This window comes from Diprion similis, chromosome 4 (assembly GCF_021155765.1).
Source record: "Diprion similis isolate iyDipSimi1 chromosome 4, iyDipSimi1.1, whole genome shotgun sequence".
NCBI classification, from domain to species: Eukaryota; Metazoa; Arthropoda; class Insecta; order Hymenoptera; family Diprionidae; genus Diprion; species Diprion similis.
In genome coordinates this window covers 12,536,660-12,553,158 of record NC_060108.1, presented here as the reverse complement: position 1 = coordinate 12,553,158, position 16,499 = coordinate 12,536,660, and the positions used below count along the sequence as shown (strand labels likewise).

General features: G+C 34.9%; 2 protein-coding genes across 2 annotated transcripts; both read left to right on the top strand.

Moving 5' to 3' along the window:
• Positions 1 to 5,390: 5,390 nt before the first annotated feature.
• LOC124405902 lies at positions 5,391 to 7,182 on the top strand. Its single transcript, XM_046881171.1, has 4 exons — positions 5,391 to 5,634; positions 6,111 to 6,288; positions 6,880 to 7,059; positions 7,152 to 7,182. The coding sequence occupies exons 1-4, from the start codon at positions 5,520 to 5,522 to the stop codon at positions 7,180 to 7,182; spliced, it is 504 nt and encodes a 167-aa protein (XP_046737127.1). The 5' UTR covers positions 5,391 to 5,519.
• Positions 7,183 to 10,625: 3,443 nt separating this feature from the next.
• Positions 10,626 to 13,518, top strand: LOC124405132. The gene is made up of 4 exons (XM_046879785.1): positions 10,626 to 10,782; positions 11,464 to 11,606; positions 12,241 to 12,460; positions 13,327 to 13,518. The coding sequence occupies exons 2-4, from the start codon at positions 11,522 to 11,524 to the stop codon at positions 13,370 to 13,372; spliced, it is 351 nt and encodes a 116-aa protein (XP_046735741.1). The 5' UTR covers positions 10,626 to 10,782; positions 11,464 to 11,521; the 3' UTR covers positions 13,373 to 13,518.
• Positions 13,519 to 16,499: the final 2,981 nt, after the last annotated feature.

The following is a 16,499-nucleotide window of genomic DNA, read 5'->3' as shown; positions in this document are numbered from 1 at the left end:
TTTCGTTGCTAATAAACCGGCAAATATCTGTCGCGAATAAACATGAGCAAATTGAATATAAGTTGAAAATATAGCTCTACGAGTATTTGGACGATGCCATGTAACGACTTTACGATTCTACGTCTCCTCACATACACTCGTTGTATTAAGATGGCTACTCACTATACGCGAATCGATCGTCGGCTAATTTTTCTAATTCATGGCTCATTGTAAAACTAATCATAGAGATCATTATCTCGGTATGTATCCGTTGTTATTTTGCTCGCTGTATAATAGAATATTCTTACGGGCGTTTCGAATTACGCGCAGATACAGATCGCGAAATTGCTGCATAATATCTGAATTCGTTATGAGTATGCACGACGTTGTTTTTGGTTGGAAATAATTTACGTTCGGAGGAAATTAATTAGCGATTTATTTATACTCCATCTAAATTAGAACCTGGTGTATCTTTTTTTCAACTATAGTTTGGACCTCTTTGCTAATTATCTACATGTTTTAGAATTGGATAATTCTATCGTATAATAGTTGTAAATTTAAATTAACGATATTTATTAACAACCGCGCGGGACGGTCGTAATTCATACGCGGCATTTAATCATCTTTGCAAGGTCAGATATATCTCATCACCTATCTATACGATCATTAACTTTATACAATTTCTCACCGATTGTTATTGAATTACTACCGCAGTTTTGCATTATTATAACAATGCCTGAATGTCATATTCTTTCGTTGAAAACGTTGCTGTATTAATCGCATCGGCACAACGACGTCGTTATTTTCTTGTTGATTTTTTTTACTCCACGCGGCTGCAGAGTATGTGCACACATGTGAATAATAAAAACTAAATGCTTCTCATAATTATAAATAAACAAGCAAAAAAAAAAAAGAAAAAGAAAAAATATTCCGCAGTTAGCGGAGAGTAATAAATAATTCAAGAAACCAGGAATTGTCCTTGGATAATAGTTGGTTTCATCACTTTGCACCATCCTTCAGCGATTCAAATTTCACATACCAAAGCAAATCACTTCCTCAGAAACGTTAATTCCTCATTCGGGTTCTCACCACGCTCAAAACTTACGAAATGATTCAATTTTTTTTTTCATTTTTTGCACGATAAAATCCTCAGCAAAAATTATTTTTGTTTCCTTTGATTGGTTACATTTAAAACTCAGCTCACAAGCTTACATTGAACCAGTTTAGCTTTTACAAAGTAAGATAACGAACCAACCGATAAATCCTACCATTCGTTTGCAACGTATTCTTTTATGAACTGTCGTGTCATGCTTTATTTGGATATGGGACCAGGGACCAGACTACAATCTGAACTATGGAATTGCATAAATTTCAACACAACATGCGAGCATATCATACAGAAATCAACGGATTCAATGCCAGATGTGGGTACAGGCAATTACTCACACGGTTAATTTAGCCTGGGGTTTCCAAGTGAAAGCATTACGCCGGTCTTTGACTTGCGTCTTTTCAAGGCTGAACAACAATCCGTGTTAGATATTAGAATTTAGTCAGTCACTAGATTATACAGCATTAGAATACGACTGACTGCAGGCGTCTACGTATCGATGAATTGCATTATTTTCCTGACACAGCGTTTTTCTCCTCCCTCGATCGCTGAATCACATAATTTTCTGTGTTGCTGTATAAACATACTCGGAGTTTTCTGTGAAGCTGCCCGCTAGACGCCAGTAGATAGGCAACCGAGGCTACATTTTGAATACAAGATGCAGATTCGGTTGCCTATCTGCTGGCGTTGAGCGACAAATTTCACCTAAAAACTCTTGGGAAAATCATAAATTGTTTACATCGCAATCGAACAGCACGCTTTTTGTTTGTCCAACTTTTTGACAGAGCCATCGATGCTCAAAATCAAGAAAAACAGGAACACGAGTTCGTCGTTCGATGGTGATATTGTGTTAAAGTGCCTTCGGCCAGAGCACACGAAGCTCGCTTTGGTTGGCCGATAACAATCAGGCAGAATAAGATGAAAATATTATTAGAACAATAACGGAAACGGTATATTATAAGGTATATTCCATTGATTTATCACTTATATTCGGATATTCTTCTCAAATACGGCTCACTATTGGCACATTTTAGCACTGCTTAAATTAGTCTCGGTCAATTATTTCAGCGTTTACAAATCAAAAAAGACTTTGATTGAAAAAAATCTGGTCTTACGAAGTTTGTTTTAACTTTACGCTAGAGCGGAATGCCCCATATGAGTCCCTCGAATGCAGCGCAGCGCGATCTGCGTTACAGTTGAATTCCACTTAGTTTTACTCGAGGCGATATGAAATGCGTTTTGGTAAATCAATTATCGATGAAAATCGAGTGCTCCCACTCCGCAAAAAAAATTTCTTTATATTTTCGGAGTTGATCATTAGTACACATGCAGTTTGACAGTTGAACTCTGTCAAGATGTACGCAGCTGAACTTTTATTCGTCGTTTTCGACGCAACCGCAAGTGCAGCTCCAAACCGGGGTAAGTGTGTTGATATAAATTGAAAAGATTACAAATAAATTTGGTAGGCTTGATTAGAAAATTGTTAAATAAATATACATATTCCGCGTGCATCGATTGGCTAGAATGTTAAATAACGGGACCGATTTATTGTCTCTTTCAAAATCTGACGTAAATGCAATGTCGCGAGAAAATGACGGTTTTATTGAAGAAAAATTCTGTGTTTTATAACTAGATCTGCTGACTGGGACTCTTGGAACTGTTGGACAGTCTTCCATCGCTGAAAGTCACAGGTAAAAAACAGATTAATGCAAGATGGGCAAAACGCCGATCGAAGTTCATTGAATTCAAATTAGGTAATTATAGTTCATTTTATTCATAATAATGAATTCTCTTTTGTATTGAACTATTTATGGATTATCGAATACCGATTGCAGAGAATTCTCGAGAATCCATTTGCGAATAAAATGAGCTGATTTCATTGGGTACGTTATTTAGTTGAGACTATATCAGCGTATTTTTAAAATCAAAAAAAAGTTCTACATTTTCCTTTATTTCACTGCCTTTAGATTATAGATTTTTTTGCCCGACCGGCTGATCGTCTTTCAATGCGTACTATTTGAATTATCTGACGTGAATCTTCAAAAAGTAGTAATTTTATATTCATCAGATTTTCATACCACTATAATTTGTGCATTCAGAAATTTTTAGATTCTAATAATCAAGCCGAAACCTTGAGAAATAAAAGGCTGCATTAATTGCGATTTAACGAGTCAGTAATTGGGCGACATCTAGCAAAATCCAAACTGAAATCAAAATCTTCGAAATGGTGAAAAAAGAAAGAACATAAATCTACCAGTTTCTGGTTTCTGGAGCACAATTGTTACATAAAATCGTTCAGAATCAAATTACCAAATCCTAATTCTAAATCCTTCAAAGAATTTTCAAATTCGTTCGTACAATGTCGTTTGCGAAATTTCTGATAAGACGAACCTTGATCTTTTATTCATTAATTCCACCTACATAACTGATTTCTTATTAGGTCAGTGATTAATCGATAATAACTAGTCAATACGATTGTAAATCGATACGCGATGACCCTGAAATAGCAAAAAATAATCCAATTTTTCCCTTTTAGCGCTGTAATATCGACTCCCTTCAGTAATGTTGGCTTTTCTTCATCGTCATCGGTAGCCAAACAGAAGTTGGTCATACAAAACGCAGGCATCGGGGCTGCGGGACTTCCGCTTGCGGCCGCAGCTGCAGCAATTCCCCTGGCAGCAGCTACGCATGCAGCAGTTCACGCTGGAACGATCTAATCAATTCAAGGCTAAAGCCTTGCAGGCAGATGAAATTGAAAATTGTGAAAAGACGAGCAAAATTTAAATGATTTTTTATTTCTTTTTATATATTCTTGCGTTATTTCGTTGTTCTTCTTTTCTATACATCGTCAAAGATTCGGGGAAAATTTACACCGGTGAAATTTAACGAACTGTGATCAAAATAAAAACTAATATTGTTACGTTTAATATTTTTAATCAATTAAGTTGACCGTCGCGCAATATTACGTTGTTGGTGTTACTATGGAGAGTATCAAGACTGTTTGTATAATAATTGTATGTATGATTAAATAATAAAGATATTCATATTCTGATGAATGAATTTTCCATAACAAGCTTTTTGGTGCAAAATTTAAAGGAAGTACCAGACTAGCATTTTAAAATTTTTCTTTAGAAAAATAAACTGTAGAACAATTCTTCTGTAGAAAAATTCATGTAGAATTATTTCTGATATGAATCTTGAATTCCTTTTTGTACAAAAATATTGCGTCGAAAAATATATCTGTAGAAACGAGTCTGTAGAACTGATTTCTATAGAATCGAAGTGCATTCAGTAAAAATGCATGCATGCATTTTTTGGTACATTATGTAACAAAGAAATATTGTCGGACTTTTATTCCTGTGTTACATATATGACTTTATTTCCGACTGAAAAAAAAAATGGAAATGCAACAAAAATAATACTTAATATTTCATCATTCGTTGAGACAGCTGTAGATCTATGCTGATGAAATATGGTTAAAGAAACGTAATCGTCTTGTGCGAAAAAGAAAGAAACATGAGAAAAAATTATGCCTTTCAACATTAACTATTTGAATTATTGAGTGAAACGGTATTGACATGTGATGGGAATGAAAAATACTTGAGTCAATTAATGATTCATTCCTCTGAACTCCATTTTAAAGATTTGGTAAATTTATTCTAACTGTACGAAATCATACTGCAGTGTTCGTGTAATACTGTGCAATTTTCGTGTTATTCAAATTACATTCGTTCAGACAAATGATGATATTTAAGAAGTGAGAGTGTTTGCTGTATGAATACTAATTTCGAACTGCCCGCGGAAGGAAGGACCGTAATATAATATAAATTTGCAGAAGTTATCCTTGTCTGAGACTGGAAAGTAAATCGCTTCCCGTTTACCCACGCAAAACAATAATTACATCAGACATCGTCGAGCTCATCGTATTGAAAAGGAAGAATAAGAGGAGGACGATGAGAGAAAGTAATCTCTTGCAGGTTTTCTAGAGTCAGTGATAACTGAAAAATCGATTCAATATTAAACGCTCTTTCGAGAAAAGTGAATTTTTGCGATAGTAAAATTTCACCGGAAATTGAGTAGCGTTACCGTAAAATAGGATGGAACATCCGTTACCGGCTTGTAGCCGAGCAAGCAAATACTATCCATCGATGATGCGATTTGCGAATTCCGGTTGTCCCTGGACCGGAAGGCCGCCGAGCAAATTTCCTGCGGAATATCAGCCGATGTCCTTGTCATCTGAGAGTCGATAATACGTTTAAAAAATGCGTCTCAAATATGTAATGAACATCGGAGAAGGGAGCATTCGTAGTATAAAACCATTCGAAAATGAAGTTCAGTTATTCGGAAACGATCAGCGGATCAGTGATCATTGGAATATCGTGAAACCACGGAGTTCTAGTGCCCTCAAATTGCTGACGTCATAAGCACCACGATGGCCAGACTTTCGGCGTCTTCGATCCTCATTTTCGTCCTTTGTGGTGTAGCTCTTGAAGGATTTGCCAAGCCTCTGGAAACTGGTGCGATTTCTGAACCATCCGACGAAAATGGTACTCATCGTGTTATGTAACGCGGTGGTGGCAGTTTTTTTTTTTTTTTTTTTTTTTTTTTGTCGTATATGTCGTGTATTAAATAGGAGTCCTAATAACATTAGATTGAAACAAACGGAGTAACTTAAAGTTGTGGATAAATTCTACGGACAAAAGTGAAAGTTTGTCACTTCTCTAATTTGCGTAACTTATCCAAGAAGGCAATTTCATATTTGAAATATTATCAACCTTGGACACGTTTCGGAAGCTCGAAATCATTTGTGACTTTGGTTTTTTTTTTTTTTTTTTTCTTTATTGTGAAAAACTTATTTGACTTTTCGTGTGTTAAAATCACTAACAACGTTCGAGTAAATCAATGAAAATAAATTTTTTCCAATTCCATTTTACTGAATATTGAAACGAGCACAAGATGATGAATCGCATTTTTCGGAAGCAATAGTGACGATTGTTTCAATAAGCGTTTTTCAAATCCCCAGCATACCTCGTGAGACGTGAGCGTTCTCCGCAGTTTTCATTTGGCGATTATGGTGATTACTCGTATTCGGACGTACGCTCGCGTCATTTGAAGCACAAACACAAGCCCAAGCCGTCTCATGGTCCAATCAATATCCAAGGTGGACATCAGCAGGGTGGCTGCAGGAGTCACGGTTGCGGGTAAGACTTCGTTACGTCATTTGGAAAAGTTCACTCACTTTTTATAAAGTTGTGTTCCAAAAGCTTGATTTGCTGGTCGAAGAAAATTCATCGAAATGGTTTGGAACGTCAGTGCTTTTTTTTGAAAAAAAACGCTAAGACCGCGAGAATTCAAATTCAAATCGAAGTACCTAAGAACATAGAGTTACGCTGAATACTCGACATTTGTTCATTTATTGCAATTGAGATCCAAAGTTTGCGAGCGATGTGGGCAAGATGGCGTTGGTCTCGATAAATTATGCAATACATCAACATACCACGAGCATTGTGTTAACCATAATGCTTTTGACAGTTATTTTGTTACGCTAATTCAATGCCCAGAGATTAAGATATAGGACAAAACTCAATTTCGATAATTGAATAAATATGAGCGATGATTTGATGTCAGTGATATCCTTCACCTCCAAATGGTGTATTTTTAATCTTTGTACTGATCAATTAGAATAATCAGCGTCGATGGATTGTCGAATTTTTTTTTCTCACCCTTCATTCTTATGACGACTTCGAAGAATTAACTTTTTTATAAAATGACAAAATACAATCGTTCCTCAGATCCTACAATAAGCCGAATTCCGGTGGTGGATCATTCGCCGGAGCTTTCGCGGGATCGAATGGTGGAGGCAACAACCACAACACCGCCGCCGAGGCCTTCAACATCAATGTGGGTAACCTCATGTTCAGTTATGCCTATGCTGGCAGCAGAGATCGTCAAAAATACGGTGATTACGGAAGGTAACTATCGCTGGACTTTTTCACAATTTTTTTTAAGTATACACATATAGATAAAAGTTGCGAATGATTGAAATTCCCTATGATCTTTACAGAGAATTTCATGAGTTTGCAAAGCAAGATTAGAATCTGCAAATGGTTCTGATTTTCGAAAGATCATGGGGTGAATCCTCCTAAAGCGTTCTTAGATACGCTAATTATATACAAATTATAAAAAATGTGTTCAATTCACCCAATATGGTGAATAAAATGTTCTGTTAATTCACATGAATGTGGTATCATTTATTGTTGCCAGACAAATGACATTCATTTAGAAGAACGAAACATTTTTATGGCTATATTATTTCTCAAGTTCTGGTTAAGTACAACTAATTCTTTTTCGATAGAATATAACAGTTCCTAGATCCGACAGTTTGCCCTTCCGAAGATTAGCCTAAATTCTCGAATTAGAAACTTCCGGAATTCCGATCAATCGAATTGTCAGAATGCACGTAAAGTTCGATCTCATAAACTCACGTAGTCTATGGTAAATCAATATCCAGCCAACCAAATCAACGGGATTTACGTAAAGTTCAATCTCATAGCCTCGCATAGTCTACGGTTGATCTAGAATCTAGATCAAATCACCGAACTCCAATAAAATTCGATCCAAATAACCAAATTAACGGTTTTCACATAAAAATCAATCTCATAGACTTATACAGTCTATGATCGATCTGAATTCGCACGATTTGAAGTTCGGAGTCCCACCCGGCAGATGGTGCGAGTTTCTTTGTTATCAGTGCAATGTCCCGAGTTTAATGCGAGTTGGCGACATGAATGGTCTCGAAGAGAAAAATAAGAAAAAGTGCCACAGAAAAAAAAAAAAAAAAAAAAAACTTACATCGGACAAAGCTGGACGGAGCTTCACCCTGTCAGTTTCCCTCTCTCTCTCTCTCTCTCTCTCTGCACTTCATGCGGCCAGCGATGCAGTTTATAGTTCTCACAGCATTTAGTCTGGCTATAGCTACAGGTACAAACCCTGTCTGCAGCTCTCAGAACGTGTGAGCATGTGTATTTAATCGCTGGTGCAGCAGACCAGACGGCGATCCCGGCGATGGCGGGCTGCAAACTCGTTTTAAAATCGGGCGAACATAATGCAGGCTCACCGGCTGTCTGGTTTATCCTTCCACGTGTCACTGTGTGCGTCTTCCACCTTCGTAACCCGTGTTTATTGTACTTCCCACGAGCTGCAGACATGCGTTAGCTGCACTGCAGCTGCAGTGGCTTCTTCTGCTCTTCGAGCCTTTGTATGCTGGTTAAGATTCTGAATTCACGAATTACCGATATTTCAGATTTTTTACCCCGCTTTGAAAATTTACTGAATTTTTTTCTACGCGCTATGTTAAATGAAAGAGAAATAGCGAATATCGTGTCTGTTGCAATAGATGTAACGGATTTCGAAAAGACTTTTGTTTCGTGTGAATTTCTTTAGTCTGTAAGAAAATTGCGTGATTTTATGATCTACTTAATGCAAAGTTTTTTTTATATGGATTGAAGAGTGTTTTAACAAGGTTTAACTGTTATTGTGATTTGATTTTGTATCGCAGAATTTATTAGCGGATTTTTTTTAAGTACTTAACATTTTTGATTCATGATTTACCGCAAAAGACGATTTAAAAAAAAAAAAATTCCAAGTCTGATCTTAGCCTTTTGACGAAGATATGAAGTTAATAAATTCAAGCATAAATTGTATGATCACATTATTAAGATTACATGTTTCGATTAATTATTATAAATCCTCACCACTCAGAGTCAGAGATCTACAAGCTGAGTATTTAAACTCTAGATCAATGATGTAAGCGAATCTGTACGGACTTACGAAAATCCAGGATGAGATGAATTTTTATAAATCCGACTAAAAATACGAAAATAACTAATATTGCGATCAGGGATTTTGATACCACTTTTTTCATATCGAAAACAATTTTAAACTACCGCTATTACAGAAATAATCAACACGCAGTTTACGATACAAGTAAAATTCAAGCTATATGTTATAATTTTTTCATCACTTTACTTTGTTCCAGTTTCGATTACTGAACGCCTAGACTGATCATCCATCGAATATCTGCGCACTCATCACAGTCATCAAGTTTCTCGTCATTTTTTATACTGTTGATTATTTAATTTACATATTATACCATCACATTGTTCATGGTCTGTTGTAACGAATCTGCAATAAATTTCGTTAAATAACCTAAATAAATACCCGCCTTTTGTGATTTTTAAATCCATTTAATAGCCGCATCATGGGTTTTAAATATACCTCTGCAATTCTGCCCCTAAAGGTTAATTCCCTCTGCATTTGCCAGATGCTGCACAGTCTGCGGGATTTTCTCTGCTTAAACCTACTCTTTACATCGTACTTTTTCCCAAGTGCATTATATTCCTTTTGTTGTTTTTTTTATTTCCTTCCTTCGAATGAATCGACGCACAAAAGAGAATCAGGAATAACGAGACGGTGGGAGGAACGAAAGGGGGAAAATAAAATAAGGTTAAATAAAAACAACACAAAGAACCCCTTTAAACAAATCTCCTCGACTCCATATACGTGCATCTCGATCCGAAAGTTTCGAGCGCAACGACCCGGTTATCTTAAGCCAAAATCTATTCCCATCGCAGTGACGTATGAAATCCAGGGTGTATCCCTTATAGGGCGAAGCAGACTCTGCTTCGATGGCTGAAAGCGTTGTTTCATCATTTTTCAAAAATATTTTCACTCCGTACAATTCGTGTTTTTCTCTCGTATATAACGAATCGATCAAAAAAAAAAAAAAAAAGTACAGACCAGATCACCTTGTAATTATTTTTCAACATGCGTGGGTTCTTCGAAACCATCGCAAAAAGACAAAGACCATGAAGTATAAATAAATATATTATATTGATCGACAGAATATTTAAAAAAAAAAGTTTCAACTTTAGCTGAATTTTTTGTAAGTATCGAAATTTCATCGCAATTTCTTCCATACATAAGATAAAACGCGAACAACTGAAATCTCCAACAAATTCTTTTGATTAAAACCGTACAATTTCTTTTCAACAATAAAACTGAGTCATTCTTTTATAAACTTACATGCATAATAAAATTTGATGAACGAAATCAAATGAGCTTCAAAAAGACTATCCTTTCGTTAAATTATAATATTGATTCTGAATTGAGGAATGAATATTCAATTAGCAACAGTGGATTTTATTTTCAAACGTGTCAAGCTATACATTCTGAAATTAAAACTCCAATAAAATATTCATATCCATATAAGTACAGATAAATCTGTAAAACTGTTTAAATCAAATTTTTTTCCCCATCAATTTGTGAAAATTTTTAGATCAGGGAAAAATTTCGGCGCGATACGTCAGTGGATCAGTTGGCAAAACCAGTCGCGTAAAAAATGAAATAGAAAGTGGTTTGTCCAGTGCGACTTGTCCCACACGTTTATCGTGTGTAATGTCTATACATATATATATATATGCACGCGCCTGCCTCTACATATGAAGTGACTCTCGTGTGTGTGTGTTTCTCATTTCTTGTACGCAGGTATATATCCGTCCGATATAGACAAACCGCATATGCTGCACTAGCCAAGAGGTCTGCAGGTAAGTACCGAGGCCGTTCCTTGGTCTTCAGCCACATTTCTCGTGCGGTTGTCGACTCGGAAAGTTCCTTCGCTCCTCTGGATTATCACCGTGAGTAAACAGACAGATTGCAAACTTTGTAATTTACACCTATTGCGTGTTGAGTTCGAGTTTTCGTTCAGATAATGAGAAACCGTGTTTTATTTTTTGATATTTTTTATTATTTTTGAAATTCGATTTGTAATTATTTGTCGTTTTACTGGAAAACTTTTAGTATTTATTTTATTTTTTTTATGAGAAAAGAAGTTTCCTGCTCATCGAGAGGGATGAGATTTATATTTGTTTTCTTTTTATCCTGTGGTTTCTTAATGCGAATCAGGCATTCTCATAAATTGCACTGACAGATAATTACTAAGAATTATCCGATGAATCGGTATCTTATGTACCAGCCTTTTGTACGCATAAGTCTTTGTCAAAGTCGTTGACGTCATCCGAATTCAACGTACAATGAATATAAAAGCACATATTTTCTTTGTATGCATTCGTGAGACGTAGATGTTAATCACAGGAGATACAATAATAAGATTAGATATTGAACGCCCTTTGCCTACAAATTAAAAATCCTTAGGAAATATTTAGGGTGTATTTGAATTAAAATTTAATCCAAGTAGATGTGATAAATTCTTTCCAAATTGGAAAACATTAATTGTTTAAAAATAAAAATTGCATCGAACTCGTAACGAAGATTTAATTTTTTCAGCTGTATGATTTGTTTATTTCTTTTCATTTCAGAATCAAATATTTCGGAAACATTTGGAATCAACTGTATTTACAAACTTCTCAACTAGCAATGGCAAATCTTACCCTCTTTTTGCTGATCGTAATCTGTGCCTGCGTTTTCGTCAACGCCCAATCCTCGACCTTCGGCCAAAAACGTAGGTTCACTCAGAAACAGGTATTTTTGATTTTCCTCTCTTCATTTGAAACGAAATTGACGAAACCGCATTGGTTCTATTTCTGATTGTCTCCGTTGAATAAAGCCGAGACAGCTGTGAAATAATTCATTCACCCCGACGCAGTTTAATGCCCGCTATTTTAATTTGGATGTCATTTTCCGAACACGGCCAGACCATAATGGCCATTTCTACTTCGACTGCGCGCCTACTCGAAGGCAACTTTAGTAGCATTCGTGTGTGGCGTTACTCGTTTCGATGTCCACAAAAGGGGCAATAGTCGTGTAACAGAATCAACAGCTTTCAAATTATTACTACTGAATCGATACTTGAATGAAATGAAATGTCCTTGAAATGAACACTAGATCGATTAAATGGTAATTTACAATTTGAAACAGTTTTTAATGATAAAAAAAGTCGGAACCTTTCTTCTCTCTTTGATTGTTGGTTTTTCAATCACTCTTACGCTCGATACTTGGAAACATTATTTAATTGTTTGTCAAAACAAAGAACCTCATTTCAATTTGTCCTTCGAATAAAGAGAAAATACTTATTTCCGGTTTATTGGTGATGTTATTGAAACGCGAGCATTTATTATTTCCTTATAACATTGCAGAAAACGAGGGCCAGACTTTCGAGGAGATCATCGTTTCCTCGGATTTGAATGTCCGCCGAAAATCGAAGGAAAATCGTCAGGGAAAACAACTTTTAACCAATATTCCACGGGTCACGACAGAAAAGACCGGAAGTCCAACTGTTTCCCGGCTCATTTCGAACGACGGAAGCCGCGTTGAGCTCCAGAAAAGAAACCGCCGCAGTGATTTTACCAAAAACAGGTAAATTTTTATACAGCATCAATCTCAATTCGTCAACCTCTTGTACGATATTCAATAGTTTGAAGATTGAAGTGTGACGACGAATCAAAAAAATCAGTCTTTCAGACATTCGTCAATACAATTTATTTCATATTTATTATAAGTATAATGTATGGAAAAAATTATGATACTCTCGAAGTTTGTATGTTTTATTGAATTACGAAAAAGTGAGGAAAAATTTAGGCCATAGCTTTTAGGCATAAGCAGTCACGAAATAAAAAAATAAAGTAAATGCGACAGGTGGAGAAAAAAAAATAATCTACAGCTGAAATTACAGTTTCAGACGGAAAATCGTTTGAAAAATTTACAGAAAAATTACAATTCTGACCATTTTGATGTAAAAAATATTTAATATGACATTTTGCTATGAATATATTTTTGACTTAATAGTTTATTATTCAATAATCTCATTGTCATTGCAGTGTTTATCTATTTTCCGTTTCTTAAAATTTGTTAAAATTATCACTCTTTGATATTATCAATTGTTTTTTGCATGGCGTAAAAGAGTTGCAAAAAATTGACAAGGTAAATCGAATGACTTGAATTTGTTTAAAACCAAAAAAAATTATTGAGTATTCCTCGCAAACGAAAAGATCCAGTATCATTTTGTAGAAATATTTGAGCATGAATTGATTAACAAAAATTAATTATTGTGGCCAGATTTTTTCTCAATTTCTTGTCGGATTTACGAACTTAAAAAACATCAAGAAGTTCTTTTTCGACTTGGGTTGCAGAATGGAAAATTGGTAAAAAAAATATCATACAAGGGTCGTGACGATTTATTTTTTGTATGTAATATCGTTGATCACTATCGTCTTTATTTTCAGGCTCAACTTGGGCGTTGCGGAATACCTGCTGCATTCTTCGAAATGACGAGGGGAAGAAGAAAATAAACTCAAAAGAAACAAAAGAACAAAAATTCATAAATAGACAACCGCACGATTCTCATCCAACTCATTTGTTATCAAAATATTCGGAACTCCTGGCAAATCATGTACATGAAAAAATTGGAACACCATACAAAAAAAGCAACACAAAATTTAAATAAATTCATCTGCGCCATAAACTTGTCACATTGTCTTGTGTTATATTTCATACCCATGGTGTCCTATAAAATTGTTATAAAAAATTCCACCTTTCCCAGTCGCTAAGTTCAATTCGATTTTGTCAAATTTCGTTTACTCGTAAAAAAAAAAAAACATGAGCACACCGTTAGCTTTGAAAAAAAAGTTTTCGAGTCATACATGTGAAACTGTTCAGTATTGAACGCTACCTTTTTTCCCGTTTATGAATCTCAGTCCTGATAAAATTGAATTAGTTTCGTTTTCAAATGGTCTATATATATATATATCAACAACTTCCGAATTAATTGCAATCAGTGTAAGTATTTGCAAACTGTGCAAGACGCAAAATTATCTTATTTTGAATTACGCGTTTTTCATCAGTTTCAAGAAAATGATTAAATTGCGTAACCAGGATGCGTCCAGTCTAACCAGATCCGATTTGATTTAGTATTTCAGCATCGTATACGTCTGTGACGCACAATTAAAACGTAGGTCCTGTAGTAACTCGTACGCGTGGTATTTCACCGTAAACCATGAATCATTCACAAGAGCGACTGGCCCCTCACTTTTACGTGTCTCAATTTTTATATCCGAATAAGTACATTAAGAATATTTAACCACGCCAAGGTTCCTTGATTGTACGATTAGTCGTCATTTCTTTATTTCGCTACTTTACTTATTTTTATTAAATATATCAATATAAAGTTTCAGAGTATGTTTGAAAAAAATTTATTACAAGTATTGTTATCATACATATATATATATACATATATATATATATATATCATTAAGTGTTTTAGAGTACGGAAATTTTTTCGAACATACTCTGAAACCTTACAATTTTTCATCATTTTACATAAATTTTTTATTACAATTTCATATATTTTTTTTTTTGTCTATCGACCAAGATTTAAAGTGAATATATTCATTGATATTAAATTAACTTCAGTGATTGTCGATTCTATCGAAACGTGATAAACAAAATTCAATTTCCACTAAATAGAATGAATTTGTTAAATATCAAAGTAATCCGTAATCTTGGAAAATGAAAAGAAGAAGAAAAAATTCTTGAATTAATTTCATCGCTCACCTCACCGAGAAATGTTGAAAATAATCCTTAGGTATGTCCTAATGTCAGATCTTTGCAGAGAGATTTATCGTTGCAGTTATTTCTCGCAGACAGTATGCGTACGTGATTTTCGAAAAAAAAAGTTCAACAGCCTGCAGTAGGTGAGTGAAATATGGCAGGGCGACTCAAAAGGTTGCCGCATCGACGTGAATGATGCATCTTCGAAAGCGCACGTGACCGACGTTTGGATTTTAATCACGTGCAAAAAGGGCAGACGATGAGTTTCTGCTGCCTACGTTTCGGGGTTTTTGGAAACCGATGCTATCGCGGATTGCGCCCGTTGCTGGAATTATGGACCTGCGTGCGAATAATCGCATGCATGCGAGAGTAACAGTACAGCACGGAAGCCGTTCTAAAAACAGCCAATCGCGATCCCCTCAATCATTCCGATGACTTGCACGCTGCAACTGCATCGAGTATAATAATTTGACAAAAAAAAGAATTTCTTACCACAACTCAAAAAAAAAAAAAAAAGAAGGATTTTGTTCTAATTTAAGCTAATCTAACCCGATATTAGATTGACTCCAGTTTTTAATAGAATCATGATTGTATTCGTATTTTCTTTGTTCTTAAACATTAAAATTCTCGGAAGAAATCAGGGCAACGAGAATTTTTTTTTTTTTTTTTTTTTTTTACTCTTCTCAAGCTCAAGAAAAAAATCGAATTTTTCATCTAAATATTGCGTTTTACAGTCGTATATGAAAATTTCGATAATCTATTATACGTTTCAAATTTTTATTCGAAATTGAAAAATGGAGATTTATTTCGTTGCTATGATCCTTGCTGAATTACAGAATAAGAAATTGGCTTCCGAATGATATATTTATGATATGTAATGGCAGTGCAGCAAAAACTTATGCAATTATTTCTATTTTATTTACGCTTATTATAGGTTTCATTTCGCATTTAATGTTTGATTTCGGTGTTAGTTAAAACTCCTCGGGATTTTGAAATTTCATTTAAATTATTTAAAGAACTCTTTTGGACATTTTCAGAAAGTCTAATTCAAAGTATTTCTGCAGAACACGTTCAACGAAGCGAACTTAAGGGGATGTGATAGAATAGCGGGTCGAAAAACAGCTGATTCTCTCGATTTGTTTTTGCGGTGTTTTCTATTTTTTTCACCCGTTTACGCAGCCGTTTTCACTTTTTCAGAAAAAGTCCGCTAAAATATTTTTCAATATTTTCAAGAAAACTATCAATAATTAAGATAAAATATCTTTATGTTACAAAAAATTTGGTTAAAGGGCTTTATGCCCATGGTACACAATATACTATACTACTATACTAAAAACGTTTCTGAAATTTCATTTAGAGCCTCATTCCTTCAGTTGATTTTAACATCGTAGTCTTACAACAATTTCACGTGATAATTTTGAAAAATTTTCTAACATGATGGAATTTACAGACGAATATATATAAAAAGCCGTTCAACATTGAACGATTGGCGCGGGAATATTTCGCAGAATAAATCCACGTGCAGCAAAGGGTATGCAATAAATATATATATATATATACATTGGAAATATATCAGTTATTCGTATTCGTAGCGCGATGCTTTTGCCTAGAGCCATACATTTAATGGCGGATTCGTGATTAGAGTTCGCGATCCACAATCACGCATATATACGAGCAATTATGTATGCACCAATGATGTTGTATTTTTTTTTTTTTTTAAATAATATAATCGAGAGTGATAAATCTTGTATCGATGCGGATGTAATCAGCCATGAGAATGTCGATCAAAGTTTATAGCCTTTAAATTGGCCAGAATTAGAAATTATCTTCCAGGCTTCTTCAACGTCTG